Here is a 16,485-nt window from a genome sequence, read left to right on the forward strand (position 1 = left end):
TGTTGTGTTGTAATCCAAATGTCTTTCTTTTTTTGTCCATTCACATCAATACTGTTGGCATTTGGTACCTTCTAAATTACATTTCAATGTTCAAAACTTGGTTAAGCTGTAACTGGAAGGCTGCATCTTTAACATTGAAGTCAATGGCAGGGCATTGCATGGGAGTTATGGAAGCCCCTTGATGCTTTGCTCTCAGTTGTTTGATCTGGTGACCCACACTTCACTCTTCAATATACCTGTAGATTTCCGTGCCACGTTTAAGTACTTTGGTGGTATCGACATTCTAACTCACCAGACATAAAACCCCATTGAAAATGAATGGGATGTTGCAAACACAAAAGTAGTATAATATCTATCAATGACGGTTGTTGATGTTGGGCTGAAGATTGCGGGGTAAGTTAAAGGGACAGTTTGGTCAATTTCAACATGCAGTTGTAATGCTCACACTACCCTGGACTTGTCAGTTTCCGAGATCCTGGTCATTGTAATGGGGGCAGCTCTTTGTTTACATTTCAAAAAAACATTTTTATTTATTCCCAAAAACATCCAAAAGGTTATAAAACATCAGCAGACAACTAGCAAACAGCAGTACCTTTTGGGAAAATATTTGGAGTTGGCCTATGTTTCATTTTTTTAAAAATGTAAACAAAGAGCTGCCCCCATTAGAATTGCTCATATCTCGGAAAGGGCTGAGCCGAAAAATGTGGCATCACCAGGTACTGACAAGTCAAGGGTAGCGTGAGCAATACAACTGCATGTTGAAATTGACCAAACTGTCCCTTTAATATACGTTTGGTCAGGTGACGCGTCTTCCTCTCTGAAGTTTGGATGACCGCCTCCTTTTGACCAGTCACTTTTCATGGACACAAAGCTCTGTGCAGGTGAGTCTGGTCTCTGTGACATGACTCTGTGGGAGCAGAGACCAACATTAGAGGTGCATACGCACATCCACACACACATACGCACATCCACACCTCACGCACACCCACACAGCCGCATGCACATATTCACACAGACCTTTCAGGCCCACTGAGTGACTCATGTCGCCAGATGTACAATAATTATCGTATTTGTACCATAATTTTGTCCATTTTGTCCTCTGTACGATAAAAAAAAACATGATATACGATAATTTCGGAGTTGTTATCCAGTTCATTTAGATGCCTTAAAACAACAATTTGAGTCTTGTACGATAATTTCCTCCAAAAAACATCCAAAAATGATAACTGACCAATGTAGGAGGGAAAATCACATCATGGACTGGGACAAGGCAAAAGTCATACAGTATATCACGAAAGTGAATACACCCCTCACAGTTTTGCAGATTTTTGAGTATATCTTTTCATAGGAAAGCATTACAGAAATGTCACTTTGACACAATGATTAGTGACCTTTTAACAACATATTTAACCGCTTAAATTTCTTGTTCACTCAGAAAAAAAACAAAATACAGCCATTAATGTTTGAACATGTACTCACAAAAGTGAGTACACCCCAGATTAAAATCCGGTAGAGAAGGGGCTATGTTGGCTCGAATCGTCTCGAAATGAAACGAAATGAAAAGGGATGACAAGGGAGGTCATCAGTGTGCGTTTCAACCTTTCTTTGCATTGAACTTTTAAATTTTGAGTCTGCATCTGGCTTAAATAGATTGGTGTGATATTTGAATGCAATCCTATGGAGAATATCATGATCTGCTTCAGTAGTCACAGTGCATGTTGACATGCATGTTTCTTTTAGGTGTATTTCAGATTGCCAATGTTGACAGCATTCATGCATCCCCAAACCATGTCAGTCCCACTACCATGCTTGGCTATTGAGAGGATAAACCTTTTTTGTAAAACTCACTTGTTTACCACCACACATGCTTGACACCATCTAAAGCAAATTTGTTTATCTTGGTCTCAAGAGAGATGAACAGACCAAGGATATGGATCACTGGAACCATATCGTGTGATCTCCGTGCATTGTGACCACTGACACCTTTCTTTTGTCTACTATGAAGACAAAACCAAAAATAATTGAAGAGTTCAGATGCAAAAGTGCCTTTTCAGAAAATAATCTTAATTCATTTTCATTTAATACAAATGTATCAAAATGTCATATTTTTTCATTTTATACATGTAATATAACTATTTATATGTATTATCAAGTACATGAATGTAAACCAAACCAACAACGGGGTTCTCTAAAAATCAGTGTTGGGAGTAACGCGTTACAAAAGTAACTAATTACTGTAATGTATTACCTTTTTGAGTAACGCAGTAATGTAACGGATTACAGGGGGAAAAATCAGTAATATGTCCTCGTTACAATGCAAGTACAACGCACAATGCACGTTACAATGCACATTACAACGCATTTTTTTCACCTAAATTTTGTGTGGGTATTTTGTTTTCTTTATACAATGTTCGCGGATCACCGTGAGATCAGCTATTGCCTACGATAGCCTACGTCTGCGCAGAGATTTTAAAGTTTCACGCAGTTGCTTCCTCTTTCGCGCTTCGTCTCTTGAAATGGCAGGCTGACAAAGGATGACCGATCCAGAAGATCCAGCTTGCTCGTTTTCAAGATGGGTATATGCCCACTACTTTGACTCCATTGAAAATAAGGACGCCAAGAACATTTAAGTTAAATGCACACTGTACTTGAAACCCAAACCGCTTTCCACGTCGAAAAACAGTAGCCTACAAACAATTTGACAATTTGAAGAGGTGCCATAGCACCACCAAATTAGTCAGGAAAGGAGGGGATGCATCCCATTCGCACGAGACAGGGACACGGCAGGGTAGGCTATCCGACGGGGGGGATGAGTAGGCCTACGTTGCACCCCCCTCACTTTTGTTCAACTAAACATCACTAAAATTGAAATAAATCAATTTGAAATAAAATATTATAGGCCTCTTGGCTCATTAATGCTTATATTTCCACTATCGTCCTTGGCATTGTTCAACGTTTATGACAAAATCTGGCGCATGTGGGGGGTTGGGGGGTCGGACATAAAAAAAAAGAAATTGAAAAAAAAAATTGGAAATAAAAAAAAAATCAGACCGGACGATGACCAAACCTGACAACCAACCGGAACCAAACTTTTATTTTTCTTAGGCCTTATTGTATGTGGGTAAGACACAATTCCTGAAAATCTTGGTTTTCAGTCTGCAGGCTTCCAAAGCGACTTGTGGATGGCAGGTGAAAGTCATGCCACCTCATAGATTTGCACTGTAGATTGCCAAATCCTTATTTCCAGTCATTTTGGCTAAAGTAACTAAAAGTAATGCAAAAGTAGTGTAATGCCTTACTTTTAAAAAAAAAGTAATGTTGTAATGTAAGGCATTACTTTTAAATGACAGTAACATGTAATAAGTAGTGCATTACAGTTTTTGAGTAACTTTCCCAACAGTGCTAAAAATATAGAAGTGCAGGTCTTCAGAAATGGAGTTAGGGGGTTTTGCTTCTGAACTCTTCAATTTTACATATTCAAGCATTAAATAGTATATAAAGAGTCCCATACATTAGTATACATTCTGAAAAATATTGTACTCTCTGATGTCTTCTATGTGGTTCCATGCCACAAACATTTTAGAGCTGATGTTATAGTCTACTTACCAGCCCATTTAACCCCATTGTGAAACCGGAAATGTTGAACACACCAAAGTTTTATGATAGAACTGTGTAGGATGGGTCTCCTGTTTACAGAAACTGCCATATCACAGCTTGATCTTTTTAAAACCCATGCCTGTAGAAAACCCATAGAAAGCGAGTGACATTTCCTTGCTGTCATAAATCTTTGGTGTACTCAACATGTCAGGGTCCACCCTCCTGGCAACTAGACTATTAGGGGGTTAGTAGAGTAGACACTTAAACACACAGCTCATAGCTACACACCACCATGGTAGAGGCACAGACATGAGCTATCAATAAGAGATGGTCATGTCATGAACTGTCAATACAAAGAATATCTATCAATAAAGGACATTAATGTTGGTCAAAATATGGCAAGAGGGGCTTAACATACCTTTGGTCAGGTGACGTGTCTTCCTCTCTGAAGTTTGGATGACCGCCTCCTTTTGACCAGTCACTTTTCATGGACACAGAGCTCTGTGCAGGTGACTCTGGTCTCTGTGACATGACTCTGTGGGAACAGAGACCAACATAAGAGGTGCAATGTACCACACATATTCACAAACATGCACACACACAAACATGCACACACAAACTATCAATAGGCTATAATATATATAAATAAAGTATTGTAATGGCCGGAACAGTCACTATACTAGCTATTAATAAAGAATATTAATGACTGAAGACTGTGAGGTAAGTGTACATACCTTTGCTCAGGTGGCACGTCTTCCTCTCTGAAGTTTGGATGTTTTCCATCTTTTGATCTGTCACTTTTTAAGGACACAGAGCTCTGTGCAGATGAGTCTGGTCTCTGTGACATGACTCTGTGGGAACAGAGACCAAAAATAAGAGGAGCACTGTAATACACAAACACACACACACACACACACACACACACACACACACACACACACACACACACACACACACACACACACACACACACACACACACACACACACACACACACACACACACACACACACACACACACACACACACACACACACGCATACACTTCCACTCAGATGCTCTCAGACCCCGCCTTACTTGCCACTTGCTTCATATACTGTAAGTGATTCCACACTTTATCAAACTGTTGCTTTTTGTTATTGTTACCCCCCCCCCCCTCCATCTCATTGATAATTGTCTGGACATTCTTAACTCACACCACCCATCCATAAAACTCAAAGCCACCACTCACTCCCAGACAGTGAATTTCCCAAACACCACTGTCTTCCTCACCCCTATATCTCCAACACATAAAGCTCCCAGACACCACTGTCTTCCTCACCCCTATGTCTCCAACACATAAAGCTCCCAGACACCACTGTCTTCTGCACCCCTATATCGCCAACACATAAAGCTCCCAGACACCACTGTCTTCCTCACCTCTATATCTCCAACACATAAAGCTTTGCACACCAAAGTTTACTTCAAACCCACTGACTTACACGCACTTCTACACTAAACAAGCTACTACCCAAAACACACATTTAGAGGAATCATTAAATCACAATTGATCAGATTCCGCTGCATGTGTACCTACACCTCAGATGTTAATGCAGCCACTTCAACTCTATTCCTACACTGACGCCACTATTCAAAACGTTTCCTCCATCAAAACTGACACACTGGGTGCATTCCAATATGCAACCTTGTGTCCTCCACTTGTGCTTGTGGCCTTGCCCTACCTCCTGGCCCCTCCTCCGTGGAGAACACAATGAAGTTTCCCAGCTTTCAGCCAAGGCAAAACAATTTAATGGGGACTATTCTTCATTTACCATTCCAATTGCATATGAGAAAATGTCATTACAATATTGAAATTGTACTATATTGAAATATAATGCTGTTGTCAGTGATGTCATCATGACATATTACTTCCTGGTACGAGGAAACAAGCACAAGTGGAGGATGCAAGGTCGCATATCGGAACGCAAACACTCTCTACACTTGCTCCCACCCACTCGCATACAGACACATCAGACGCACACACACACACAACACACACCACAAACCATCACACAACACACACCACCATACACCGTACATCACCACACACCAAGAGACAGCAACCACACACCAACACCCACCACAGGTCAACCACTACCTGCTTGCATCACAGATTAATTCACAACCCTGACCCTAACCCTAACCTCAACCTATCCCCTGACCCTGTCCCTAACCCTAACCTCAACCTATCCCCCCACCCTGTCCCTAACCCTAACCTCAACCTATCCCCCCACCCTGTCCCTAACCCTAACCTCAACCTATCCCCCCACCCCGTCCATAACCCTAACCTCCCCTGACCCTGTCCCTAACCCTAACCTCAACCTATCCCCCCACCCTGTCCCTAACCCCAACCCGCCCCCCATCCCTGTCCCCCATCCTAACCCGCCCCCCACCTCCACTACCTCATCTCTAATGGAACCCCAACTGATCCCTCTACAGCAGGGGTGGGGAACTGTTTTCATTCTAGGGCCACTTCAAATGTTATGAAGTCCTCCAAGGGCCGTACTATGTACACAAACTAGCATTTCCCCTGGCTGCACTTTAGGCCTATATTGAAGGAGGTCACTTTCACAACAGACCCAACTCTCACTAGGTCCCCTGAACATATAACTGAATTGTTTTGCAAATGTAATTTCTAACATCTCTGTACAAAACATTTTATATTTAATGTGAAACTGCATGACATTAAAATTCCATCAGGGTTCCCCCCTCCACCCGTGCTTCCACCCGGACTCCACCTCCACCCCCAGCTATTAGCAACAACTTTTATGTGCTAGTTATCTACACTCTGCGATTTTATTGTACTGAGTTATTCTCCAATACAGCCATACAGGACAATCACCCTTTGTATGCCCAAGTGTGTGTGTGTGTGTGTGCGTGCGTGCGTGCGTGCTGGTGTGCTAGTGTGTGTGTAGGGCCGGTTATAGTCGACTTGGTGCCTTACAAGCAACCCCTTCATGTTTTTTTGCATTTAGAAATTGTCATCTGTAAACATAGCACCATACATCTGAGTCCATGCATGATCATTATCGATGTGTAAAATGTAAAGACTTTTTTTAAATTTGACATTCAACTCTGTGGGACATTTTTGCAAGACATTTGGCGCCCTAGGCAACCGCCTGGCGTGCCTATGCCTAGCGCTGGCCCTGTGTGTGTGTGTGTGTGTGTGTGTGTGTGTGTGTGTGTGTGTGTGTGTGTGTGTGTGTGTGTGTGTGTGTGTGTGTGTGTGTGTGTGTGTGTGTGTGTGTGTGTGTGTGTGTGTGTGTGTTTGTGGAGAGGTGGAGCGAGGCCACTCAGTGTGTAACGTGTGTAACTTGTGATCCACGTCTTCTTTCAATGCATACTTGACCCTGGCTTTGTTCTCTTGGACTATGCATGTTGACTGTATCTCAAAGTCACGGATCCTGCTCTTGTTATGACATGAAGTGCCCAGTGATTGGACACTCTGCGGAGTTCACCAAAGAGTATACAATCACTTGCTATCCAATCACTTGGCTGTTCACGTCCTAGCAAGGATAGGATCCTTGACTTTGAGATACAGCCAGTGAGTGACTTCTGACACTCCTTGACACTTTTTGGGATACTTAACTGTTTGTCCAGTCTTGCACATTAAATGTCTGCATGGGTATTGTAAGGGCTCTGTACTGTGTGTGTACTGTCTATATCTGTGCTGTCTATGTCTACACCTAAAGTGTGCCTATGTCTGCAACTGCAATGAGAAAGTAAGAAACGTACGCGTAATTTCAATTCCTTGTATGACCAGTTCATGTAACGAAATTGACAATAAAGCCGACTTGACTTGATTTAGCTATTAAAGACACGTGTGCTTAATTACTATTACTCTCGTATAGCATACGTATGGCCAACTGCAGCTGTGTGTGTGTGTGTGTGTGTGTGTGTGTGTGTGTGTGTGTGTGTGTGTGTGTGTGTGTGTGTGTGTGTGTGTGTGTGTGTGTGTGTGTGTGTGTGTGTGTGTGTGTCTGTGTCTGTGTCTGTGTCTGTGTCTGTGTGTGCCTGTATGCCTGTGTGTGTGTGTGTGTGTGTGTGTGTGTGTGTGTTTGTGTGTGCAGCGGTGTAGTCTACTTTTTTGAAGTGGGTATACTGTATATTGAAGCATTTTTTGAAGTGGGTATACTGTATATATTTATGCTATACTAAACAGTGGATCAATCAATTTTAAGTGGGTACAGTATACTGAAGCCCCTAAAATGTAGAAGTGGGTATACTCCGTATTCCTGCGTTCTACATAGACTACACTACTGGTGTGTGTGTGTGTGTGTGGGGATGAGTGAGGATTTCATGAGCGTAGTTTTGTCTGGATACACAGTTAATGATTACTCAACCTTCAACAGCACTATCCAGGGCAGTTCACACAGGCACCTGTTGACAGATCCCATTACCCCTTAATTCATACTGGCACCTTCCAGCAGACCCCATTACCCCTTAATTCATACTGGCAAGACCTGCATGGGGCGGACCCCAAATGCATTGTGGGCCTGTTGGTTCTGTCAGCTCTGTTGCCTCCGCCAAAAAAACCAGATAATTAAACTTTTCTGGTTGTGACTGACTGATCCACCAGCAGATCAAACGGTGTGCAAAGCAATGTGACGAGTAACTAATTGGTAACGATTAACTATTTAAAATGAGTATAAAAATAGTAGTTAAAAGGAGTAAAACTACACAAAAACAGTTAAACAGAAACTCCAAGTATGAATACCTCTAAAATATAGCCTAAATACAGTAGTGAAGTATACACATTGAAAGAAGAATGACTCATTATTTTGCCGAGTATGTACAGAAGTCATTTGAAGGACAGCCATTGGTTCAGCCCTGCCTATGGACTCCACTCAGTACAGTTATAGCTTAGGACCAGGGCAATGTGTAGATATAGAAACATGAAGAAGGTATTCACTGCAGGTAAACTACTACATCGTATCAAGACAAACAATAGACCATAAACCAACAAACAATCTTCCAGATGCTACCATGTGAAATCTGCCTTCACAATATGCCAAACAGGGGAGTCACCAGACCTATTTCACGGGGGCAAGTGCCTGGGTATTGAATTAATAACTACGCTCACATTATCTCTCGGTGCCCGACTGTGCCTCTGTATACTATTCGGTCAGCTGACGCCCCTGATGTCAAATGAAATGTGTAAGTGATTCATTTTGCTTTTGATTGGTGAAGTGCCAGGTGTATCATTGAATTCTACTATAATTTCCAATTACATTCTGAATCTACCGTATTGGCCCGAATATAAGACGTGGTTTTTGTTCTAAAAATAGTACTCTAAAAAGGGGGGTCGTCTTATTTCCGCGCGCTAGATTGTTTTGTCCATATCAAATTTGCAGATGCTTGTTTCGTTATGACTGTTGCACCGCACGTCTATCAACTGTCAATGTCAACGCGATGCGGACGACAGTGCAAGGGGAAAAACACAAGTCAATCGCGGCCCGTTGCTCTGCTTTTATTTGTGTTTGGTTTTACAGTCTCATCATGAAAGCTTTGGTCGTTCTCTCTGGTCAGCCGACAACACCACTAGAAACTAAAGAAATGAAGGGTGATTTGACGAACAACCTGTAGGCTAAGTTTGGGATGCTGTTATCAGCCAATCAATCTTCAGTCATCTGTGTGTACCCGAGAAAGCGGTGCCTTTGACGATATGCCTCGCAACGATGCAACAACAACACAGAATAATGGTTAAGGCAAGAGATTGTCTTGTTCATATAAAATCACTAGGAGTTTTACCCTTGGTACGAAATGAATATCAATCGGACTTTTAATGTCAACGTGGTCCTGATAGGCAGCGCATGGGTTTCAAGTGCAATGCGTCAATCTGCCTTTGGTCACATTCGGTTTCTATAGGCCTAGTCCAACGGAAAACTTTGGATGCATAAAATGAACGGCGATTTGGCGAGACGGCTGCTGGTTAGCTATTGCTGTCAACTAAGCATTTCGCAAAATCTGTGCATTGCACAATAGATTGCCTATCTCTACTGGACTGGTTGCCTGGCTGGCGCAGACTAATGCTCTGAGTGTAGGCTATGTTGCGTCGCACTTTAAACAGGCGGGCCCAGGCAGGCGGCTGTAGCGTGACAGGCACGCAGGCAGGCGGACCCAGGCAGGCGGCTGGCGCGTGACAGGTGAAGTGAGTAAATAAAGGAGAAGGATATGAGTAACCATCTGTGGTCTTATATCATGGAAATTCCATGAAAATGATATTGTGAAATTTGTTCTTTGTAAAAAGCCTCAGATTTTCCAACAAATTAAAAACTGCATTTTGAGAAAAGTTTCCAATGTGAAACAAAATTAAGTCTTCAAAAAACTTTTTTCCCCAAAACATGAGCCTGAAAATGGGGGGTCGTCTTATAATCAGGATCGTCTTATATTCGGGCTAATACGGTATTTCACAATTTTCTAGAAGACAAATAACTGCACCTACCTCGACCTTCGTGTCACCACATAATCCACTTGAGCTTGTCGATAAGAACACACCTGAGCTTGTTGATACCTGTTGCAGAATGAACTTTGTCTTCCTGAAGCAAGCTGTTTTAAAATGTTTATTGGGGCCTAGATAACGCCATGCTCCATCTTAAAGGGACAGTAACATCATGTCATAGGCAAGGCCATTATGAGCTGGGTCACCATCGGTCAGATGTGGAATTGGGGATGTTGATTTGATGGCTTCATGCTGTGTCTCTCCAGTTCAAATTGTGTCTCATAATCGCAGGCATAGGGAGTTAAAGTCTGGCAGCAGTACTATTGAAATGTGTTCTTTTTACTCACTTCATTAAGTTTTCTATTTGCATACCAGGCAACTTCCATGAGGCTTCCAAGGTGTGTCTACCTTGCAAGGACCAATTATGGTGCAGTTGAAACATGAGTCTCTGACTGTACAGTACACAGCGTTGGACACAGCCGGCCGAACTCAACAGTTATTTTAAAAAATGGACCAAAATTGTGCATGCATGCACTTCATACTCAGTTAAATTTCACATACATTCTTTCCCATCATATCTGTCTGCTCAAATGTGTCTGCACATCCTGTGAGACAGCACATTTCATATGCAAGTTGTGTTACGCTATACATTAATGGTGTATGTGGGCCAACTGTAATACATATTTGAAATGATCTCGCGGGCCGAATAAAATGGCTCCACGGGCCAAATTTGGCCCGAGTTTGACATCCCTGAATTAGGGTAATAATACAATGTGTCTCTGCAATTTTGTATGGGATTGATAAATTTGACCTACAACATCAACGTAAGCTCACATGCAGTTCAGGGGGAATGTCACAAGTATAACACACACACATACACACGCGCGCACACACACACACACACACACACACACTGACTGGTATCTACAAGCAATAATAAAAAAAACCCACAGAAACCCTGGCTGGTATCGTAGGCATAAAACAGGGAGGAACTTCCTTAGGAATCTCCGGTTACGAAGGGAGCCCTGCCTGACCCATCAATCTTGACCAAGCACTGATCATCCTGGCGCACCTAAACGACACGGCCCGTCCTGTCCCACTTGTTGGGGTGGAGTCCCGTCTGATGTCAGGGGTGGGAGGCGCTTGGTGTGCTCCGCCCAATTTTCAGCTGTGCGGATGTGGCGTTTGCGGAGGGCCTCCTCTCTTGTCGTCAGAATCTCACGCCATTATGGCATGTGTGTATGTATTTTGCGCATTTGTATGCTGTACATGCGTGTGTGCATGCGTGTGTGCATGTGTGTGTGCATGTGTGTGTGCATGTATGCGTGCATTTGTGTGACCGCATGTATGTGTGTGTGTGTTGCATGGGGCCTGTACCTGCTGAAGGGGACAGCGATGAAGTCCCCTAAAGGCCATGTGAAGAGACACATCGCAGGGGAGATCTTCGTGCCAGGGTCGGGCGTGTTGCGATAGTGCAGTATCGCCCTCTGCACAGAGTCAGTGAGTGCGTTACAATATGCGACCTTGCCTCCTCCACTTGTGCTTGTTTCCTCGCACCGCCTCCTGGCCCCTCCTCCGTGGAGAATTTGATAAAGTTTCCTAGCTGTCAGCCTAGCCACAACAACTTTTGAGGGACTGTTTTTCATTCACCATACCAATTGTAAATGAGAAAAAGAGTTTACATTTCAGCTTTTGCAAGATATTGAAATATAATGCTGCTGTCAATGATGTCATCATGACAACGACCCACAGCACTAACCATCTAGTGAAGTTTGCGGATGATACAACACTGGTGGGCCTCATCACTAAGGGCGATGAGACCCACTACAGAGAAGAAGTAGACCTGCTGGCCAGATGGTGCAAAGACAACAACCTCCTGCTGAATGTCAACAAGACCAAGGAGATTGTCGTCAACTTTCAGAGGGTCCAAAAACAACTGCCACCACTGACCATCGACGGTGATGCTGTGGAGAGAGTGAGCAGCACCAAGTTCCTTGGAGTGCACATCAGCGACGACCTCTCTTGGACCACCAACACTACATCACTGGCGAAGAAGGCCCATCAGCGTCTCTACTTCTTGCGCAAACTAAAGAAGGCAAGTGCTACACCCTCCATCATGACAACATTCTACAGAGGAACCATAGAGAGCGTCGTGTCAAGCTGCATCACAGTGTGGGGAGGAAGCTGCACGGAGAAAAACAGGAAGACACTCCAGCGTGTTGTGAACACAGCGAAGAAGATCATTGGAGTACCACTCCCCTCCCTGCAGGACATTTACACCGCACGCCTCACCCGGAAAGCACTGATGATCATCAAAGACACAAGCCACCCTGCACACAAACTGTTCAGCCTCCTGCCCTCTGGAAAGAGGTACAGGCGCCTCCGTTCCCGTACCACCAGGCTTGCAAGCAGCACGATGCATCAAGCAATCAAGATACTGAACACTCAACCCACTCTCCCTTCACTGTCAGCCTCTAGCCAGCCAGGCCACTGACAACGCTCCCCCCCTCATCCCCACCACCATATCTGCGACTGAACATTCCACCTGCACTACTACATCTGTGACTGAACTTTCAACCTGCACTAACTCAAAACATACACATGCACACACACACACACACACACACACACACACACACACACACACACACACACACACACACACACACACACACACACACACACACACACACACACACACACACACACACACACACACACACACACACACACATACACACAAGCACACCGCACTTTCTGCACTAAACCCAAACACACACACACACTGACACACAACTCATACTCACACACACACACACACACACACACACACACACACACACACACACACACACACACACACACACACACACACACACACACACACACACACACACACACACACACACACACATACACAGGTACAAGCGGAATCCAAAAAAGTTGGGACACTTTGTATTTTGTGAATAAAATCGAAATGCTGGCAATTTCAAAACATTTCATATGTTAATAAGGTAGAACATTATGTACAGACAACATATCAGTTGTTAAAGCCAAGCAGAAATATTGTTTTGAGGTAATTATGTCATCATTTAAAATTTGACCCTAGCAACAAATCCCAAAAAAGTTGGGACAGGGCCAAAACATGTTGTAATAGTGGGATAATTCTAAAAATAACACTGGGAAGAATATTTTAAAAGGAACTATATTGACTGCCAGCATGAATGCACAAATAAAATACCATCACAGAGAGGCTGTGGCACTCAGTAGTGAAGATTTTGAGGGACTAATTACTTATCTATTACACAAAAAGATTGAGTTATCAAAATTGCAGGCATATAAGGCCAATTTCTGTAATATAGAGCTCTGTGTAATCATTGCATGAGTTATGAGATCATGACATATTCGTCGACAACAAACAAACTATGGCACTTCAACAATGACAGCTCTCTAAAAAATGACCATAAACACAACACTTGATAAATGCACATGATGCAGACATTAAACAGTGTTGCATGCGACAAAGCTTATTCTAGATGGACCTAAGAGACATGTGAAACTGTCCTATGATTACAGAATGGAAAATATTTCATCCTTTTTTTTTAAATCATGGAGTCATGCACCCTCCAGGTTATATAGAAAATGAATACTTCAGCTTGATTTAGTGGTCAGTCTGAAATACAGCTTAATGATGGTAAGGGGGTGCAGAGGTGCCTTGGTTATGGTCTTCTTACTCATGTAGAGCATTAAAATAAATGCTGAATAATATATACAGACTTTAAACAGCATACATAGCAACCAAGGCATTATGTTTTGGAGCACCTCCTTTAGATATTGCCCCATAATGGTGGCAAATTTCAATCTCTACTATGTTCCAACAGTGTGGTTCCATCATATGAGTAAACGGGTCACAAAATAGTTTTCTTGCAGACAGGATATGCCACATATTAAGCATAACAAGAATGTAAACAAGTTGAAGAACACACCTATCAGTTGAGCTGCTGAAATCATGTCTCACACATCAAAATTCCTATTTTTTTAATAAAATGATGCTATCAGTCAAAGTATTTAACTGTTCAGTGTCATCCCTTGTGTTGTGTTTAGTCTTATCCAATATAAAAAGCATTTTATTGGCCCCGTCCCAGCTTTTTTGGGATTTGTTGCAAGGGTGAAATTTTAAATGATGACATAATTACCTCAAAACAATATTTCTGCTTGACTTGAACAACTGATATGTTGTCTGTACATAATGCTCTACCTTATTAACATATTGAATGTTTTGAAAATGCCAGCATTTTGATTTTATTCACAAAATACAAAGTGTCCCAACTTTTTTGGAATCCGCTTTGTACACAGACACACACACAGACGCACACCGCACTTTCTACCTGCACTAAACACACACACACACACACACACACACACACACACACACACACACACACACACACACACACGCACACAAAACACATACAAACACACACACACACACATACTGCTGCTGGTGTATTTAATAAACCTTTTTTAATTATTTATTTTCTTCAAATGCTACTATTACTATGTCAGAACGCTATAAAGGACTTTTAGAAAAAGCACAACAAAATACCTCCTCTTAATGTATGTTCTCTACAAGTCTTCTGTTGTCCAGTCTTGCACTTTAAATGTCTGTATGAGCAATGTCTACGTCCATACTGTCTTATGTCCATGTATGAGTACTGTCTATGTCTATATTGTCTATGTCCTTACCTAGATTAGTCTATGTCTGCATGGGACCAGTGCATGTAAAGAAATTGACAATAAACTTGACTTGACTTGACTTGACTTGATATTACTTCCTGGTAGGAGGAAACAAGCACAAGTGGAGGAGGCAAGGTTGCATATTGTAACGCACTCAGTGTGAAGTTCCCCCTTTGGGTCCGTGTTGTCTGTAATGAGTCGCTTCATAGTCTTCATGCCGATCTCAGCACGGCAGTCGCTGTGGGGGACGGTCACGGAAGAGAGGCGGTGGTGCACGCCCCATCTGTGCAGGAAAGACCTGGTGTCCGCTGATGTGAACGCAGGACCCTCGTTAGAGATAATACAAACTAAGATGAACCGTAGCCTATCTGCATGACTGACAGTGTTGCACTATTTAAACCATATCACCAACCTCTATTCTGTATCATTGAACCATATTCTTTGTAAATGTTCAGTGTTACGTCTTATTTTTTTGTTATTATTTGTAACAATAATAGTAAAACCTGTAAAGACATATTAGATATTACATTATATTAGAATGGTATGTATCATGGATGTGGATATAGGCCTATAATTCATGAAAGATAATTAGGCCTAATGTAGCCTAAATATTAGCATTGCATGTTAACACTGTATAGGCTCTATGTAGTAATAATAATAATAATAATAATGCATTTTATTTAAAAGCGCCTTTCAAAAAACTCAAGGACACTGTACAGAGAGAGGCAAAATAAAACAAGACAGATAAACAGATTGTAAACAAAAAATAAATATATAGAAAATAAATAAAAAATAAAATAAAACAAAATAGAGTTAAAGAATCATAAAGAATAGGCTAACTGAAATAGATGAGTTTTAAGTCTGGATTTGAACAGGGGTAAAGACTCAATATTGCGGATGTCAGGGGGAAGCGCATTCCACAGCTGAGGAGCAGAGCAACTGAAAGCTCTGTTCCCCATGGTGCTGAGACGGGCAGAAGGGACAGAGAGGAGAATGGAGGAAGAGTAACGGAGGGGGCGGGAGGGAATAGCAATGTGAATAAGATTAGATAAATAAGGAGGGGCAAGATTGTGGATAGCCTTGAAGGTGTGGAGAAGTATTTTAAAGTGAATTCTAAATTTGATAGGGAGCCAGTGGAGATGTTGGAGTGCAGGGGTAATATGGTGACAGGAAGGGGTTTTAGTTATGATGCGGGCAGCTGAGTTCTGGACCAGTTGGAGCTTGTGGAGAGATTTTTGAGGGAGACCAAAGAGGAGAGAATTACAGTAATCAATGCGAGAGGTGACAAGACTGTGTACAAGGATGGAGGTAGAATGGGAGGTGAGAGAGGGGCGGAGACGGTTAATGTTGCGTAGGTGGAGAAACTATTTGCTTTGGATAAGGTGGATTTGGTGCCTATAAGTAGGACTTCAGTTTTGTTAGAATTCAGTTTCAAAAAATTCGAGGTGAACCAGGATTTGATTTCAGAAAGACAGGTGGTGAGGGAGGGGGGAGGGAGAGTGTCAGAGGGTTTGCCAGATAAATAGAGCTGGGTGTCATCAGCATAGCAATGGAAATTAATGTTGAATTTGCGGAAGATATTACCAAGGGGAAGGAGGTAGCCTAGGTGATGAAGAGGAGGGGACCCAGAACAGAACCTGTAGTAGGCCTACACTGATGCAAACTGGCAG

General features: G+C 42.5%; 1 protein-coding gene across 1 annotated transcript in view; it reads left to right on the top strand.

Moving 5' to 3' along the window:
• Window positions 1–15,029: 15,029 nt before the first annotated feature.
• Window positions 15,030–16,485, top strand: part of LOC134446509 (LIM/homeobox protein Lhx2-like) — a 7,008-nt gene continuing 5,552 nt past the window's right edge. The window contains exon 1 of the mRNA XM_063195875.1: window positions 15,030–15,174. Within this exon, the coding sequence (XP_063051945.1) occupies window positions 15,030–15,174 (145 nt within the window). The remainder of the gene's footprint in view (window positions 15,175–16,485) is intronic.

The sequence above is a fragment of the Engraulis encrasicolus genome, chromosome 3 (assembly GCF_034702125.1).
Source record: "Engraulis encrasicolus isolate BLACKSEA-1 chromosome 3, IST_EnEncr_1.0, whole genome shotgun sequence".
NCBI classification, from domain to species: Eukaryota; Metazoa; Chordata; class Actinopteri; order Clupeiformes; family Engraulidae; genus Engraulis; species Engraulis encrasicolus.